This window comes from Triticum aestivum, chromosome 7D (genome assembly GCF_018294505.1).
Source record: "Triticum aestivum cultivar Chinese Spring chromosome 7D, IWGSC CS RefSeq v2.1, whole genome shotgun sequence".
Taxonomy (NCBI): Eukaryota; Viridiplantae; Streptophyta; class Magnoliopsida; order Poales; family Poaceae; genus Triticum; species Triticum aestivum.
The window spans coordinates 10,418,168-10,435,522 of NC_057814.1; the positions used below are offsets into that span (position 1 = coordinate 10,418,168).

Sequence of the window (17,355 nt, forward strand, 5' to 3'; positions counted from 1 at the left end):
AGAGCGCCTTCCCCACCGTCGAGCGCATACACACCATCCCGTACCCCACCGACGACGATGAGTGAAGGAGTTGGCCATGGAGGAGTTGGCCTTGGAGCAAGCAAGCAAGCCGGTGGTGTTTTATCTTATCTAGGGTGCCGTTTTATTATTGTCGTGTTGGGTTGAACTATGAACTATCTATATAAGTTGTAATGGTACTATGTATGTCGTGCTTGGCTTTATCTATATTAGTTGTAATGTGGTACTACCTAGCTCATGCAATGCTACTACTTATGCTACTATAATGTGATGTGTTCTATCTGGGGTTTTTTCTATCTAGTTGATACTTGTCAGTTGATATATATCGTGCTTGATGTTCTATCTAGTTGATCTATGTGTTACTAATAAAAGGTAGATTCCACTATGGACATGCAAGCTTATGGGTACCCAATTTTTTTTGCAAATTTTTTTTGATATCTTTGTGTGCTGCATGCGTGCATGCATGTATCTAGGCCCCGGCTAATAGGGCCACCCTAGCTAGTAGGTGTAGGGTGCGATTTTTTTTCTGGATCCGCAACCATGGACATGCAACTAATTTAGTTCATGGAAATAATTATAACATTAACTTAAATGCCAAAAATAAATATTTCTGAGCTCCTAAAAATATTGGTTCGAATTTTACCTCTCGCCAATATTTTCAGAGCAAAACATGAACATCTTCTTGGACCTATTTGAAGAGAATTTTATCTTGATCATTTCCAATAATGATTTCTGAGGCTTTCACACATCCCCATTTTATTTGGGTTCCATGGAACCGTAGACATGCATAAAAACAATCAAGACAAGCAACAAATATGTAAAGCAAAACAAAATTTTTTCAATACATACATGTGTTCATGCAACCATTTTATGACTTGCTACATTTAGTGCACCAAGCGGGTGGACTTGTTTTCTATTTGGGCCTACTTTTTCTCACATTACTCATCAGCCCACGGGCCAATAGCATTATTTTTACCATGAACTGTACACATGCACTCTCTTAACTAAAGAATGCACTCTGTTAACTGACGAATTACTGCATTTTATGAATTGCTACATTTCATTCATCAATTGCTGCATTTTATTCATAGGGGGGAGCAAATAATCCATGGGCTAACTAGAACTGTAACTGAGAATATCATTGGATTTGAATGTCATTACCAGAATTCAGGCTTTGCTTCACACAAATTCAAATTCAGCTAACAAATGATCCCTGACTAACTGAAACTACTAGCTAGACACAATAACCGAAACTAGGGACCCCTGACTCCGAAACTAGCTTGGCACACAAACTGAAACTGTAACAATTTCTAGCGATTGATGAACATCAAGTAAAAGAAACCCATAGCAATGACTCAGCAATAAAATGCTCCAGCCATCATATTTGCTTGCTGCTTCAAATCAATCAGCTGCTTTAGTTGCTTGCCCATTTTCTTCAATTCACACTTCACTTCAGCATTGTCTATCATTGGATCGGCTCTGTCCACCAAATGTGGGGCGTGTTCCACACCAAGCTACCCCCCAAAATTGAAATTGAGCTCTTGTGTTGAAGCCTGCATGTTCAACCTCTCAACGTACTCATCGAGCCACTCGAAATGTCCACATTTCTTCAGAAACTGAAAAACAGGGTAAACAGGGGTCGACGGCGGCATGAACCCTAGATCAGATCCACCGCCCAAATTCGACGGAAAATGAAAGAAATCGGGAGAATTTAGATAAGCTGCTTGGTGTGGTACACGGATCTAACCTGCCCCGGCTGTGGCTTGCTCAAGCATTTGACGAAGTCGCGCCCACCGTAGCCATTTTCCTCCTTCACACAAGTCAAACGCTTCAGAGGCTCCATGCGCGGGCAATCGGGGCATCTTGTCAACGGCACTGGACCGTACCGCGGCCATGATTGGCGGGAGGCCAGTTGAGCTAGACATCACTCGCCGGCAGCATGCTTCGTTGCCGGAGAAGAGGAAGAACAAGGTGGGGGAAAGGGGAAAGGGGAAGGGCAGGCAATGGGGGGTGGGCTGGCTCGGGTCGGGGCACGCTGATGAGCACGGGAATGCTTATGTGGATAAGTTGTGGGTCCCACACGCATGTGAGTAAGTGGTGGGTCCCACATTCATGTGGATAACTGATGGGTCCCGCGTGTCATAACTCAAACCACTAGCTCCTTGTGTTTTGCATTTCACGGTAAACAGGGCCATGTCACATTGGAGCTATAGTTGGCTGCAAATACGTCGCACTAGAGCTATTTTCGTCAACGACGTCGCACTCCATCCAATTCATCTCAAAGGTGTCGCACAGGAGCTATTGACCCCTCCTTGAGTGTGGCGAAGTGGAGGATGCGACGGAGGAGGTCGTTGGGGAGCGAGGACAGCCGGTCCACGCCACCGCCGGCCATCACCTACGTCGATCGGCGGCACGGTTGAGACGATGCGATCCGATCGTGATCTCGATTGGATTCACGCGTGGTGGATGTGTACGTACTACATGAGTCAGTTTGGCTCCTCAACGGTTGGTATTCAACCTGATCCCCCCCCCCCCCCCCCCCCCCCAGTCTAAAACGAGCCTTCTCAGCGATTCACGTTTTTAGCCGTCCGTTCTCACCATCTGAGTGTTTGTGATCGTTGGATCTCTGTCTAATGCGATATTGGGCCTATTCTCCTGTGTGCAGCTGCTCCACAAACCGAAACGGCGCCCTGTGGTAAGCTGGGCTGCCAGCCCATCTAACCAAGCGAGGCCAGCCCATTTGGTCCGATGTGTGTCCCTGGATAACCTAGACCCACCCACCCCTCCCGACGTGCCTCCTCTTGAGCCTTCCCGCCTTCCACGCAGACCCATCTCTTCTCATCTCATATTGTCTATTCTCTTTCTAGAATCAAGATCATCATATCCCAAACATATAGAAACAATTCTGATTAAACCGGCTCCTTCTCTCACGGCAGCGCATGCCTCTTGCGTAGCGTTCTTTTATTTCCAGTTTGAAGTAATGAAGACACTGTGGTTTCTTCTAATTGAAATCGGAGAGGGAGCTCTCTTTATCAAAAAAATTAAAATCCTTGTCACACACTATGTCCATCGTTTAGATTGTACGGAAGTTGGTTTCATTGTCTGTCTCTCTTGTTGTCGGTCAAGAAAAAACATGTCAACTGGCGTGAGTCGGTACGAATATATAATATCCATGAGTAGCAGTAAGTACATAAAGTTCAGTGTGAGTTACATTTATGATAATTTCCATTCCACGGCCAAGATTTAGTTTGTGCAAATCTGATTGTTTCCATCCTCCTACTCCGCCTCCAGTGGCTGATGCCGATGGCTATAATTGGGACGGTGCAGCAGAATCATTCTTCAGCTTCAACTCATTGCTGTGCTTGGAGGCAAAGTTTATTTGCAATAAAAATGAAAACAAGGTTAGCAGAAATCACTATATAATTACTGTTCGAGTGTATGTGCTTACTAGTGAGTGGTTGCACCTGCAAATTTGAAATTCATGGATGATAGACAATGTATCAGGCCTGTTCAACGGGTCATGGTTTGTGCATTTTATTCCTATCTCAGCACATACTTTTACTTGGTTCAGTGTTGTCTGGCTCTCTGATGCCCCGAACTTGTTCATCCAACATTCAACTACCTGCCAATTTGACAACCATCTTGAGTTACTAAAAAGGACAACATGCACTTTACAATACAAAAATGAAAGAACACGGTCCTATTTATGTATGAACGGTGACCGACTGCAAGGATACCTACCTCAAACTATTTTAAATTACTCACATGATCTATTTTAGTTTATTGTTTTTTTTATGCACATAATGACTTCAAAAATCACAACCATCTTTATTTTACGTGTGTGTTGGGGGGGGGGGGGGGGGGTGGAAGATCAGTACAAATATAATATGTCTTGCATTTTTGTTCAACAACATGGTTTCTGCTAAACTTGTTGTATATTTTGTTCATCTAAGAACCTCATGTATAATAGTGTTACCTCCTTCAAATTGGAGCGCTTCTTACGTCTCGTAAGGATCTCCATAATTATGATGCCCAAACTATATATGTCTGTTTTGAAGGTAATTTCTCCGTCATCTATGAATTCCGGTGCCATATATCCCCTGCATAAATGTTGGTGTAGTATGTTCAATTCATGAATAAAGTGTATGCCAAAAATTTGGTAGATGACTGATAAAATCATGAAGTTCTCAAAGAGAATTGCTAGTCTACCTCGTCCCAACCGTGCTTATAGTAATAGCCCGACTCTTGCTTTCATCTAAGCGCCGTGATAGACCGAAATCAATAAGTCTTGGCACGATGTTATCATCCAATAGTATGTTCTGAGGCTTGAGATCCATGTGAATAATACGATGTTGATGAAGATAATGTACACCCTCACAGATCCCCTTAATTATTTGATAATCTATGGTCCACATAGGTCGACAAGATGCATCTGTGGAGAGTATATATGGTACAAAAAAAATTAGTACTACATGTGGTGGGACAAGCAGTCGAAAAATAGTTTCCAGAACAGCCATTTCACTGCCAAATGTGGGTGTGATAATTGGCAACAAAGGAACCACCACTTTGTTTGAAAGTTCTGGTGCAATGATGTGGGCTTGCCAACATATTGACTTGCAAATTGAGACGCTCAGAGTTTTGTTTTGGTTACTCAGTTAAGCTCAGCCCACTACTGTTTTGCAATAGAAAGGTGCTCGTATATTTCTATGACATATTTGTTAGTGCACCGTTCATATTTTTTTTTTAGAACGGAGGCAGCTGCCTAGCCTTAGAATGAGGCCCATTAGTGCACCGTTCTCCTCTCAGATAGAGACGATGCGAAGTTAGAATGTGCCCAAATGGAATAGCGCATATTTTGTAGTGGTATAAGAACAGAGCTCAATGGGTGTATTTAAAGGTTAAAAGAGTTAGAGCACATAAATACTCTGGATCGAAGTTTGTAGACATTTACTACTATTAGTACTATATAGGAATGCAAGGACTGCTATAAGGCTGTTGTGATTTTACCAGAGAGATAGTCAGCAAGGCACCCTTTGTGCAGGTACTCGTAACAGAGAAGCCTTTGCCGCACCTCTGCCCAGACAAGCTTCCCGTCGTACGGCCTGATCACGTGCTGCGTATCAGAGCAGTATCCAACAAACCGTACGATATTCTTGTGCTTGACCCCCATGAGACAGGCGATCTCGCTCCGGAAATTCTTGTCCAGGATCTGGAAGCTCTCGAAGAGCTTCTTCACGGCAACGGTGCTACCACTTGGAAGCACTCCCTGCAGCTCACATGAATGTTCGTGTCATCTAAAATTCACCAGCAGCTGGTTAATTCATAGAGTAGGGTTAGCTTCTTTTAACCTTGTAGACCGCTCCAAACCCGCCCCTGCCGATTTCTCGAGCTTCAGAGAAATCCTGCGTGACTAACTTGAGGAGCGAGAAAGGTAGATCGACTGGATCCACGCTTTCGTCGAGCAAGGCCTTGTCCAGGGCATCAAGTTTTTCGCAGTCTTGGTGGTCACCGTTCCTCATCTCGGACCTTGGCACGGACTCCTTGGTCCACTTTGGATCAACGAATGTCTGGACAGAATGAAAGTTCGTACTAGCTAGGTGTTATTTTCATAAACCATAATCAGCTAATGTTGTTCAGTAGGCTACAGAGAATTGATGGAGAATTGACGGAGTAGAGAACTAATGTTCTCAACATCTTTCCGGTTTTTCTATATATAAAAGAGTGCGTATACCTTCTTCTTGTGCTCTTCATCAACGGCTTTGTACTTGTGGTTCTCCACTTCATCCATGCTGCAACGTCCCATGTCATCCCTGATGGTTAAACTGGTGTTCTGACCAGTCTCATGGAGTTCTATGCCCAACGAGAGCGGTGTGACCTCCATCTGATGCAGGAGGATCTCGCCCGTGAGGATGGCGGCCTGGACGGTGGCTCCGTATGCCACGGCCTCGTCCGGCCTGATTTCCATGCAGGGCTCCTTTTCGTAGAAGAACCACTTGAGGATCTGGCGCACTGCATGGATTTCCCGTCCACATCCTCCGACGAGCACAACATCGTCCACTTTGGTCCTGTCCATCTTGGCATCCATCAAGCACATCTCGACGGTTGCCATACATTTCCCCAGCAGGTCCTTGGTGAGCTGCTCGAACAGGGCACGATTGATGATGGATTGCATGTCGATGCCCTCAAAAAGGGCATCCACCATGACGTCGGCCTGGGTCGCGGAGGAGAGCTTCCTCTTGGCACTCTCGCACGAGTCTCTGAGGCGCCGGAGAGCCCTCTTGTCGCCGCTGATATCCCTCTGGTTCTTCTTCTTAAATTCCCTGACGAAATGGTCAACCATGCGGTTGGTGAAATCCTCGCCTCCTAGGTGAGTGTCGCGGGCGCTAGCCTTGACCTCCAATATACTTTCCTTGATAACCACAAGCGAGACGTCGAGCGTTCGACCGCCCAAGTCATAGATGAGCACATTGCTCTCTTGGGTGTTGCTCCACCTCCCATCTTGGTTGTAAGCCATGGCCGCCGCGGTAGGTTCGTTGATGATGCGCATGACATTGAGGCCAGCGAGGACGCCAGCATCCTGGGTGGCCCGGCGTTGGGAGCCGTTGAAGTAGGCCGGGACGGTGATGACAGCCTTCTTGATGGTTGTCCCAAGGTAGTCCTCAGCTGTCTCCTTCATCTTGCCAAGCACCATGGCCAAGATCTCCTCCGGCGAGAAGTCCTTGTGCTTGCCAAGGTAACGCACCCTAATCATGGCCTTGCCATGGGGGCCTTTGATCGTCTTAAATGGCCAATGCTTGGCATAGCTCTCCACGGACACGTCATAGAAACTCCGGGCAATGAGCCGGTTTACATCTGCATGGAGGAGTATACATAGTGGGGTTAATTATGTCACATCTTGTTAATTAGCGAGCGGCCATGGTCTCAGAGTTTTTCTGTAGGGAGCCTACTTTAGATATCTTTCTGGAGGATAACTTCTGGGAGGAGTCAGAAGTAGTGTCTCCTGGTCATAATCAGAAATTAGAGATTGATATCACCGAGGAGGATGTCAGGGCTGCTGTATTTGGCTCTTATGCTGAACGAGCACCAGGCCCTGATGGTTTTCCATTTCTCTTTTATCAGCATTTTTGGGAGTTCATCAAAGAGGATTTCATGCTGATGGTTGATGCTAGGAATAAGAATGAGCTAGACCTGTATAGGCTGAATTTCTCCCTGTTGACCCTTATCCCTAAAGAGAATGATGCTAACATTATTCAGAAGTTTAGGCCTATAGCCCTTACCAATTGCAGTTATTTTTTTTTTGCTAAATGTGTTATTAATCAGCTGGGGGATGTTTGTGATGAGCTCATATCTCTCAACCAAACTGCTTTTATTGAAGGTAGATTTATTGTGGAAAGTGTGGTGTCTGCGCATGAAATTATTCATGATGCTGTGGTTAATAAGAAGGAAGGTTTTGTCTTTAAGCTAGACTATGAGAAAGCTTATGATAAAGTGAGTAAAGAATTCCTTATTAGGATGGTGTATCATAGGGGTTTTAGCCAAAAATGGATGACGAAGGTTGAATCCCTCCTGTATAAGGGATCTGTAGGGGTTAGGATTAATGATTGTAGTAGTGAGTTCTTTGAGACCTCTAAAGGGGTTAGGCAAGGTGACCTTGCCTCCCCCCTGTTGTTTAATTTGGTTGCTGATGTGCAGTAAAATGCTTATTAGAGCAGCTAAAGCTGGGTTGATCTCAGGGATGATGACTGAGGTCTTCCCTCAAGGGGTTGTTAGTCTGCAATATGCAGATGGCACTTTTCTTTTCCTGGATAACAAGGTAGATAATGCTAAGAATCTGAAATGGCTCCTCTCCTGCTTTGAGCAGATGTCAGGGATGAGAATCAACTTTCATAAGTGTGATCTTGTCCCGATTAATGTTGGGGAGGATGAGGCCAACTGTGTGGCACATGCCTTATCTTGTGGCCTTAGCTCCTTCCCTATAAAATATCTTGGGTTCCCTCTTCACCATTCTAAAATTAGAAGGGAGGATCTGCAACCTTTGGTTGATAAAGTCCTCAAGAGAGCTACTGGGTGGAGAGGTAGACTATTAGGTTATGACAAGAAGCTAGTCCTAGTCCTGTCTTGTTTAACTAGCATCCCTTCTTACTTGATGAGTATGATCAAACTCCCCAAGTGGGCTGTCAATTTGATTAACTCACAGATGGCTCATTGTTTCTGGGACAACTATGAGGGGCATCATAAATATCACCTTGCCAATTGGGGCTTGATTACCCAGAAAAAAGAGTTTGGTGGGTTGGGTATAACTAATCTGGCTGACATGAATCTCAGCCTTCTGGCTTCCTGGCTGTATAAATACCAGTTGGGGGAGGGCAATATCTGGAAGCAGATTGTAGATTATAAAATATAATACCAAAGCTCCCAACATTTTTTCTTGTCTTGGGGTTAACTCCTCTCCTGTTTGGAAAGGAGTCTTATGGGCTGCTAAAGCTACCAAGGTAGGTTATTCTTGGAAGGTGGGTAATGGTGGGAAGATCAAATTCTGGGAGGACTAGTGGTTTGGTAACTCTGGCGTGGCCATCCAGTTTTGGGAACTTTATTGTATTGCCAATGAGCATAACATCACCATTGCTGATGTTTGGGGTGGGGATAATTTGAAGATAACCTTCAGGAGATGTGTAGATCATAGGTTGGGTCTCTTGTGGTATGATCTTATGAGCATAGCTCAATCTATTTGTTTCTCTGATGAGGAAGATACTATGGTGTGGAAATTTGAATCTAGTGGTGCTTATTCTGTTAGATCCATGTATGCGTTTGTTAACTCTGGAGGGATTGTGCATGTTCACATCCCTGATATGTGGAGGGTTCATGTCCCTCCGAGGATCCATATTTTTTCTATGGCTGATTTCTCACAACAAACTGCTCACTAGAGATAATTTGAGTAAAAGAAAAAAATGTTGAAGACAAATCATGTTTGTTTTGCTGTGAGATGGAGTCCGTCAACCATGCTTTTTTTGAGTGTGTGGTGGCCCAGGAGATTTGGAAAATTGTTTACAGTTTAACTGGTAGGAATGGGCAAGCCTCACATGAGGCGGTTGCTGTTATGTGGGCTCACGATGATCGTAACCAGGCCAATAATCTGATCAACGCTGCCACTCTCTGGGCTATCTGGAAGTGCAGAAACTATCTGTGTTTTAATGGTAAATCTTGGCTTGGTCTACAGGTTATCTTGAGGAAGATTGCGAGCTTTTGTCATCAATGGCAGATCCTGTGTCTGGGAAGTGCAAGAGAGCAACTGGTGACGAGCGTGGCGTCCTTCTGGAATGCTGCAAGAAATCCTCCGCCGTTACTCTGGCCAGAGCCAGGCTGATAAAACAGGAGCTGTGGGCTAAGTACAAGATGAAGCTAGCGTGCAGATGTGGAAAGGAAGACGACTTGGCGCTGGAGCTGCTAGTGTAGGTCGTTTATGTTGAGTTTGCCAGGGTGTGGCACGCGTATGTGGCTGCCGTAGGGGTAAACAGGCCCTCTATGTTCGGTCTGTTGGGTTCAGTTGTCTGTCGTTTGTGTCTCTCCTTTAGGATTGTGCTGGGGTTGATACTTTTATCCTCCCTCGGGTGCTGTAATAATTGATACTATTGGTTTCGTTTTCTATGGAAATGGAACCGGGGCGTAGGCCCTTTCCCTCTAAAAAATTAGCGAGCGGCCGGCATGCATATTTGCATGAAGAAAATGGAAGAATGTGGACCTAGCTAGCTACTTACCATAGACTGTGTTGGATGTGTTTCTTCTGAGCTGATTTTGGGCCGCCTCCCCGACGAGCCTCTCGGTGTCGGTGAAGGCGACAAAGGACGGCGTCGTGCGGTTGCCTTGGCTGTTGGCGACAATCTCCACACGACCACCCCGCCAGACTCCGACACATGAGTAGGTTTCGCTGAGATTGATGCCGATCGCTTGCCCGTCTCCTTTCATGGCCAAGAACCTTGGCACGGACTCCTTGGTCCACTTTGGATCAACGAATGTCTGGACAGAATGAAAGTTCGTACTAGCTAGGTGTTATTTTCATAAACCATAATCAGCTAATGTTGTTCAGTAGGCTACAGAGAATTGATGGAGAATTGACGGAGTAGAGAACTAATGTTCTCAACATCTTTCCGGTTTTTCTATATATAAAAGAGTGCGTATACCTTCTTCTTGTGCTCTTCATCAACGGCTTTGTACTTGTGGTTCTCCACTTCATCCATGCTGCAACGTCCCATGTCATCCCTGATGGTTAAACTGGTGTTCTGACCAGTCTCATGGAGTTCTATGCCCAACGAGAGCGGTGTGACCTCCATCTGATGCAGGAGGATCTCGCCCGTGAGGATGGCGGCCTGGACGGTGGCTCCGTATGCCACGGCCTCGTCCGGCCTGATTTCCATGCAGGGCTCCTTTTCGTAGAAGAACCACTTGAGGATCTGGCGCACTGCATGGATTTCCCGTCCACATCCTCCGACGAGCACAACATCGTCCACTTTGGTCCTGTCCATCTTGGCATCCATCAAGCACATCTCGACGGTTGCCATACATTTCCCCAGCAGGTCCTTGGTGAGCTGCTCGAACAGGGCACGATTGATGATGGATTGCATGTCGATGCCCTCAAAAAGGGCATCCACCATGACGTCGGCCTGGGTCGCGGAGGAGAGCTTCCTCTTGGCACTCTCGCACGAGTCTCTGAGGCGCCGGAGAGCCCTCTTGTCGCCGCTGATATCCCTCTGGTTCTTCTTCTTAAATTCCCTGACGAAATGGTCAACCATGCGGTTGGTGAAATCCTCGCCTCCTAGGTGAGTGTCGCGGGCGCTAGCCTTGACCTCCAATATACTTTCCTTGATAACCACAAGCGAGACGTCGAGCGTTCGACCGCCCAAGTCATAGATGAGCACATTGCTCTCTTGGGTGTTGCTCCACCTCCCATCTTGGTTGTAAGCCATGGCCGTCGCGGTAGGTTCGTTGATGATGCGCATGACATTGAGGCCAGCGAGGACGCCAGCATCCTGGGTGGCCCGGCGTTGGGAGCCGTTGAAGTAGGCCGGGACGGTGATGACAGCCTTCTTGATGGTTGTCCCAAGGTAGTCCTCAGCTGTCTCCTTCATCTTGCCAAGCACCATGGCCAAGATCTCCTCCGGCGAGAAGTCCTTGTGCTTGCCAAGGTAACGCACCCTAATCATGGCCTTGCCGTGGGGGCCTTCGATCGTCTGAAATGGCCAATGCTTGGCATCGCTCTCCAAGGACACGTCATAGAAACTCCGGGCAATGAGCCGGTTTACATCTGCATGGAGGAGTATATATAGTGGGGTTAATTATGTCACATCTATACCTACCTATACTAATTATGCCCTTTCTAAAAATTCCTACGTTAATTAGATTTTACGAGACGGTTAATCAGGTGGTGGGACCGAATTATTACGGTGTAGATCGACTGATAGAAAAAAAAACTCAGGTGTCCATCTCCCATGACCCAACTCTCTCAATCTCTCCATAAAAAAAACTCTATCAATCTCTCACGTCTCATTTATCTCTCCAATGAAAAAAACTATCTTTTTCACGTATCTCTTAGAGAACTCTCTCAGAGCATCTCCGGCCGCGCCCTAGGACGGCCTCTCCCGGCGATTTATTTGCGCCGGCACCGAAGAAGCGGCCCAGTCGCGCCCCAGGACGCCTAATTCCACCGGCTCGGCCCGTTTTTGCGCCCGGCGCTCGCAGGCCGAACCCGCGCACTGGGGGGCGCTCGGGGGCTCCGACGCAAGGGAAAAGTGTTCTTGGGGCCTCATTGACAGGCGAAAAGTCAATCCACCCGCCCAGATTCGCCCTCCTGCCCCCCGCGCTCGGCCTCCACCCTCCGCCACCCTGCCGATCCCGGCGCCGACCACCGCCCGCCGCAGCTAGGTAGACCGTCTCCAGCCGGAAAAAAGAAGGAGCATCGCCGAGGCGGCCTCTTCGCCGTCGCCCCGGGCACCTTTTCCGGCGCTCCGGCTGCGCTGGGCCTGTACGCCAGCGGGCTTGCACCCACCCTCGCCCACAAGGTGTTCGGTGAATTGCCCGGCCCGGCGATGGACTCCGAAGATGAGGAGGCGCTAGCGGCGTTGCTAGATGAGGAAGCCGAAGTCGACATCCAGGAGCAGGAGCACCTCATGGTACTCGCCGCCCTCGCCGTCCTGCTCGCGAGCAGTGAGAAGCCGCGGCGAGGTGGCTCGGTGCTAGGGCGGGTGAAAGCAAAGAACCGGCATCATCTGGAAGGCTACTGCATGCTCTACTCGGACTACTTCGCCGACGCTCCATTGCACGGTGAGAAAACATTTTGGCACCGTTATCGGATGAGCCAAAAGCTTTTCCTCCAGATTGTGAATTCCATCCGTGAGTTCGACAGCTACTTCAAGTGCAAGAAGGATTGCACCGGCACACTTAGATTCACCTCGATCCAGAAGTGCACGGCAGCTATGAGGATGCTTGCATACGGAGCTCCCGGTGATTCACTCGACGACTATGGGCGCATGGCCGAGTCCACCACCATTGAGTGTTTCTACAAGTTCTGCAGGGCAGTGGTGGCAGTGTTTGGACCACAGTACTTGCGAACACCCAATGCGGAAGACACTGCTCGGATCCTAGCACAGAATGAAGCAAGAGGATTTCCTGGGATGCTTGGAAGCATCGACTGCATGCATTGGAAATGGAAGAACTGTCCATTTGCTTGGCATGGGTTGTACAAAGGCGCCAAAGGCGGTTGCAGTGTGGTGCTTGAGGCAGTGGCCATACAGGACCTCTGGATTTGGCACTCTTTCTTTGGGATGCCAGGAACTCACAATGACATCAACGTCCTGCAGTGCTCCCCAGTCTTTGCCAAGCTTGTTGGAGGTCATTCTCCTCGGGTGAACTTCGAGGTCAATGGGCGACAGTACAACAAGGGGTACTATCTAGCTGATGGCATCTATCCGAGATGGTCGACATTTGTGAAGACCATCTCAAACCCTGTGCCAGGAGGCAAGAACGTCTGGTTTGCGAAGATTCAGGAGGCTTGCAGGAAGGATGTCGAGCGGGCATTTGGTGTGCTCCAATCTTGATTTGTTGTTATGCGATTCCCTGCTCAGACCTGGTCGGAAGATCAAATGTGGGAGATCATGACTTGCTGTGTCATCTTGCACAACATGATCATTGAGAGCGAGCAGGAAGAGCCATTGTTTGACACTGAACCATACCACAGGCAGGGTCCTCTTGCCCAAATTGATCATTAGCTACCGGCAAACTGGACTGACTACCTCAATATGCGTCAGGAGATCCGAGACCCACAGGTGCATCAAGAACTGCAACACGATCTGGTGGAGCACCTATGGAGGCTCAAGGGCAAGGCCGGGAATGACATGTGATGAAACTTGAGTTTTTATTTGTTAAACGATATAATTTGTAGTGAATTATTTGTTTTATGTGATGAAACACGCCGAAACGCGCCGAACTATGTGAGGAGCTAATTGATTCCTATTTGTTTGCGAAAAATCACGCCGAATAGCGCCAAATATGGACCGATTCACGTAGTTATCGGGCCGTTTTTCGACATATTTGGGCCGAAAGTTGGGCTCAATTCGGCGCCTGGGGGCGACGGCTGGGTGCCGAACCACCCCCAGCGCCGAGTTTATCGCCGGCGCACCCGCAGGACGCTCTTTTTCGGCACCCTGGGGGGCCGAACGGCTGGAGTGCTCTCACGTAGACAACTCTCACGTATCTCTCTCCCATAAATCAGCTCTCTCAATCTCTTTCCTAATAAGAAAAATCTCTCCATCTCTCACACGTAGCTCTAACAAAGTCAATCACGTATCTCTCTCTCACATATACCAACTCTAAACAAAATCAATCAAGTATCACTCAAGCTCTCATGTCCAACTCCTCCTCACGAACCTCTCTCTCCCATGAACCAACTCTCTCAATCTCACAAGTAGGTCTCACAGCAATCTCTCAGCCTCCCTGTAGCACGGCGAGGAAGCCATGATCACCTATAGTCAAGAGTCAATAAGTTAACCTACACCTCACGTGTGCAGCATGATCAATCCCCGGCAAGAAGGAGTGTGTGTGTGCGCGCAACATCTAGCCATGCAGTGTGATTTGTCCATGCTAATAAAAGCTGGATGACGCCGATCAAAGTGGTTGCCGGCCCAGCGGTGTAATTCGATGTGGATTGGTTGCTTTCACCGTTGAAGCCTTCTGTTGTGCTATTTTTTCCCACTTATATATATAAGGTCATACTGCTAACACTAGTACCTCAAGCATTGTGCTTGGGTATATATATGGTTAAAGGTACATCTAACTAGAACACTAAGTTGTCTATAGTACTTCTTTTACAAACAGTTCATAGTACTCGATGTCTAAAATCCCAGCAGATAATCACATCTCGGTTTGGACATGCAAGAACCACCAGAACTCAAGGAGCTATTCCTCACGCGAATGCGTCGCTGGCTGAGGCTGTTTATAGATTGTAAAAGAACATGTGGCCTAATACCAATCCTGACAGGTTAGAGACCCTCGCCTAAATTTTTTATAGATCTATCATATAGTAAGATTATGCAACTTACAATGAAATTCTGCTTTCCCTATTTTCCTTTTCAATCTATTGTTAAATACCTGAGTAATCCAACGTTGGCATACTAAATTTCAACAAATCTGAGCTTACTATCCTTGACATGTTACTTTTTCTCGGCTGAAAATATGACATGTTACTTCCTGATTAACCGATTATACGCTACAAAAGAATACCATATATACCAGGTAATTTCTGTAGGGCACCAAAATATATGGTACTCTAAAATCAAAAATGTTTTAGAAGGTCAAGAATCAACCTTAAACAAGAAAAATACAGCAATCACTCATCATGGTAAATTTGGGAAAAAAATATTGAAAATGCATTGCCCAGTCATTAAAGAATTAAGATATGTAACCTGGTCCTTTGAAAATATTAGTCAATGAGATCTAGGGTATTTTTTTAATTTATATACATTAGAAAATTATGGTACTAACGCAACACATTGTAGTACACGATCATAACCTTTATTTTCAACGCATTACCTATACCTTATGATATCTTTTTGCATTTGTAATCCATATTTTGCCTAACACCTTTCTTAATAATTATGTTTGCATCATTTTTATGTTTTGGGAAATAGCTTCAATACTAACCAAATTATACGTGGGAATGTTTTTTTAGGTAAAGGGTAATATATTATCAAGGCACTATCAGTTAATACATATGTCCACAACAATACAATGTCAATGAACTAACTGAGCCACCAGGAATAATATTAACTATAATATTAATATTGTGTATCTTCTACTGGTTGTTTTCAAGATATGCTGCTTCGGCCTTGATGTTTGTTTGTATGGAAGAATTTTGGGAATAACCAACCGAACCATAAAAGGTTATGTCGGACCAAAATTTAGTTTTCCATGCTAATTATCACAAAATAACATTATCAAATAAGTAAATATTATAGCCCGTGCGAATGCACGGGTTGGCGACTAGTCTCGTTAATTAGCGAGCGGCCGGCATGCATGTTTGCATGAAGAAAATGGAAGAATGTGGACCTAGCTAGCTAGCTACTTACCATAGACGGTGTTGGATGTGTTTCTTCTTAGCTGATTTTTGGCCGCCTCGCCGACGAGCCTCTGTGTGTCGGTGAAGGCGACAAAGGACGGCGTGGTGCGGTTGCCTTGGCTGTTGGCGACAATCTCCACACGACCACCCCGCCAGACTCCGACACATGAGTAGGTTTCGCCGAGATTGATGCCGATCGCTTGCCCGTCTCCTTTCATGGCCAAGAAGCTTAGGCGAGATCCTAGCAACGAAGCCAAATACGAACGGAGAACCAGAGCACAGTGATGATATGTGCGGTGCGCTGTGCGGGAGGGATTGGATATTTGGATTTATAGACAAACATATCACGTTCAGCGCCTTGGTTAACGTGGAAACTGTCGCATGAATCATTTACAGGCCAGACTAGAGTAAATCACATCATCACTAGTGGAGTAGTCAAAGCACTGAACAGTCTGCTTTGAGTTGCTTTCCGTTCGCCTGGACGGTATTTCTCCGGTCTACTGTAAACGCTTGTCGCGCCAATTCAGTCGCTCCCGATCTTGGAGTGAATTGTACGCACGCACAAATTCTGCACATCACGTGGTACAGATTGAGAGAGGTCATGATTTAGATGTGCAGTGCAGACTTTGAACAAGTCTTGGAATAGCAACACGGCATCTAGTTCTCCTCTGTCGCTTTTGGTTGGGTCGCTACCAACGCATTGCTGTGCTCTCACCGTGTGCCTGCGGTAATGTCGTGTTCTAGCACCATCAGTGTCGCTCTAGATGAATGTTGCCATCAGCTGAAGGTTGACGTTGAATTCTCGGTCTGTACTTTCTTGTCTGTACTCTGTACTGAACGGTGAACGCTTCTGAATTAATATATACTCAGAATGTATTGCATACAATTCTTGGACAGAATTGTACTCACAGACAAATTCTAGTAGATTTCTGACTTGTCAGCACATCGCATAGTACAAACTGAGAGTGACTGAGGAACAGGTCATGATTTTGATGTGGGATGCAAACTGTGAATACAAGTCTTGGAATGCCGACACGGTCCCTCAATGAGTAATGAGCATACCGTCTCTGCAGATGGGTGTGTTTTGGCGTTCTAGTAAACTATATGGCTTACTTAATGAAAATCAGGGGGAAATCCATTTCCATAAAAAAAAAAACCCACCATATGCTCATTACATGATAGCACATGAACTGTGTAGAAATTGAGAGTGCTGTTCCTTTTCTTCTCATCATCCCACTTACGCATGGAGATTTTGCAACACCACTGTCGCATGGTTGAAGAATGCCAAGATTCTTTGGAGAAAGAACAAGAAAGCATCAGATGTGAAGTGTTTTGCAGCGGCAGATTACACATGTTGCCATCGTCGCGCCTGCAGCCGTCCATAGACAGTTTTAAAAAATCAGCTAAGTGAAAAATCTGAGCTTTCCCTCCACCCTGTTCTTCCAAATCTCTCAAGGCGCAGTTCTTTGTCTCTTTGATTCTGCCCAGGAGCTGAATCTCGTAGTCTATCTAGCGGATCAATTTCTATCCGAGGTCAGGGTCCAGGTGATACCATCCCTCTCTCAAGGCGCAGTTCTTTGTCTCTTTGATTCTGCCCAGGATTCTTTCTACTTGGGCGCCTTCTTTGGCTGCTCCTGCCTCCCACCCACCTATATAAATGTGGTAGGGGGTGCTAGCACACAACAGACAATTGCCTAGCCGTGTGAGGCGTCCCCTTCACCGTTTACATCCCG

General features: G+C 46.4%; 2 protein-coding genes across 2 annotated transcripts; both read right to left on the reverse strand.

Moving 5' to 3' along the window:
* Positions 1–3,368: 3,368 nt before the first annotated feature.
* On the reverse strand, positions 3,369–5,537 carry LOC123170607 (cysteine-rich receptor-like protein kinase 7). The gene is made up of 6 exons (XM_044588448.1): positions 5,367–5,537; positions 5,026–5,284; positions 4,228–4,450; positions 3,995–4,118; positions 3,575–3,640; positions 3,369–3,482 (listed from the first exon to the last, which is right to left on the reverse strand). Exons 1-6 carry the CDS (start codon positions 5,535–5,537, stop codon positions 3,369–3,371), a joined length of 957 nt encoding a protein of 318 aa, XP_044444383.1.
* Positions 5,538–5,641: 104 nt separating this feature from the next.
* LOC123170608 (heat shock 70 kDa protein 14) lies at positions 5,642–15,840 on the reverse strand. The gene is made up of 5 exons (XM_044588449.1): positions 15,633–15,840; positions 10,301–11,317; positions 9,774–9,962; positions 5,750–6,870; positions 5,642–5,659 (listed from the first exon to the last, which is right to left on the reverse strand). The coding sequence occupies exons 1-5, from the start codon at positions 15,838–15,840 to the stop codon at positions 5,642–5,644; spliced, it is 2,553 nt and encodes an 850-aa protein (XP_044444384.1).
* Positions 15,841–17,355: the final 1,515 nt, after the last annotated feature.